At 74.0% G+C, this 223-nt stretch overlaps 1 protein-coding gene across 1 annotated transcript in view; it reads right to left on the bottom strand.

Annotated features, from left to right (window-relative positions):
- DAK (dihydroxyacetone kinase 2 homolog (S. cerevisiae)) overlaps positions 1-223 on the bottom strand; it is a 4,742-nt gene that overhangs the window by 3,888 nt on the left and 631 nt on the right. Inside the window, exon 2 of the mRNA XM_010564359.1 lies at positions 50-216. Coding sequence (XP_010562661.1) covers positions 50-55 — 6 coding nt within the window. The 5' untranslated portion in view covers positions 56-216. The remainder of the gene's footprint in view (positions 1-49; positions 217-223) is intronic.

Below are 223 nucleotides of genomic sequence, written 5' to 3'. Positions count from 1 at the left end.
GGGGGGGGCTTTGGGGGAGCAGGGGGCTCCCCGCCGCCCCGGGGCTCACCTCCATGTGGGCGGCACGGTGGGGATGATGGAGGATCCCACGTAGCTTCAGCTCCGAGTCCAAACTCCGTCCGGGAGGCAGCGGGGGCTGAGGGAGGACAAGGTCCACCACAGGCAGGGACAGGCCCCCCCCCGTCCCACCCGGGGGTCCCACGGGGGTGGCCTGGCCTGGGGA

This window comes from Haliaeetus leucocephalus, unplaced genomic scaffold (genome assembly GCF_000737465.1).
Source record: "Haliaeetus leucocephalus isolate CR32 unplaced genomic scaffold, Haliaeetus_leucocephalus-4.0 Scaffold177, whole genome shotgun sequence".
NCBI classification, from domain to species: Eukaryota; Metazoa; Chordata; class Aves; order Accipitriformes; family Accipitridae; genus Haliaeetus; species Haliaeetus leucocephalus.
Note: the sequence above shows the minus strand (reverse complement) of the source record. Positions and strands in the feature narration are given on the sequence as shown.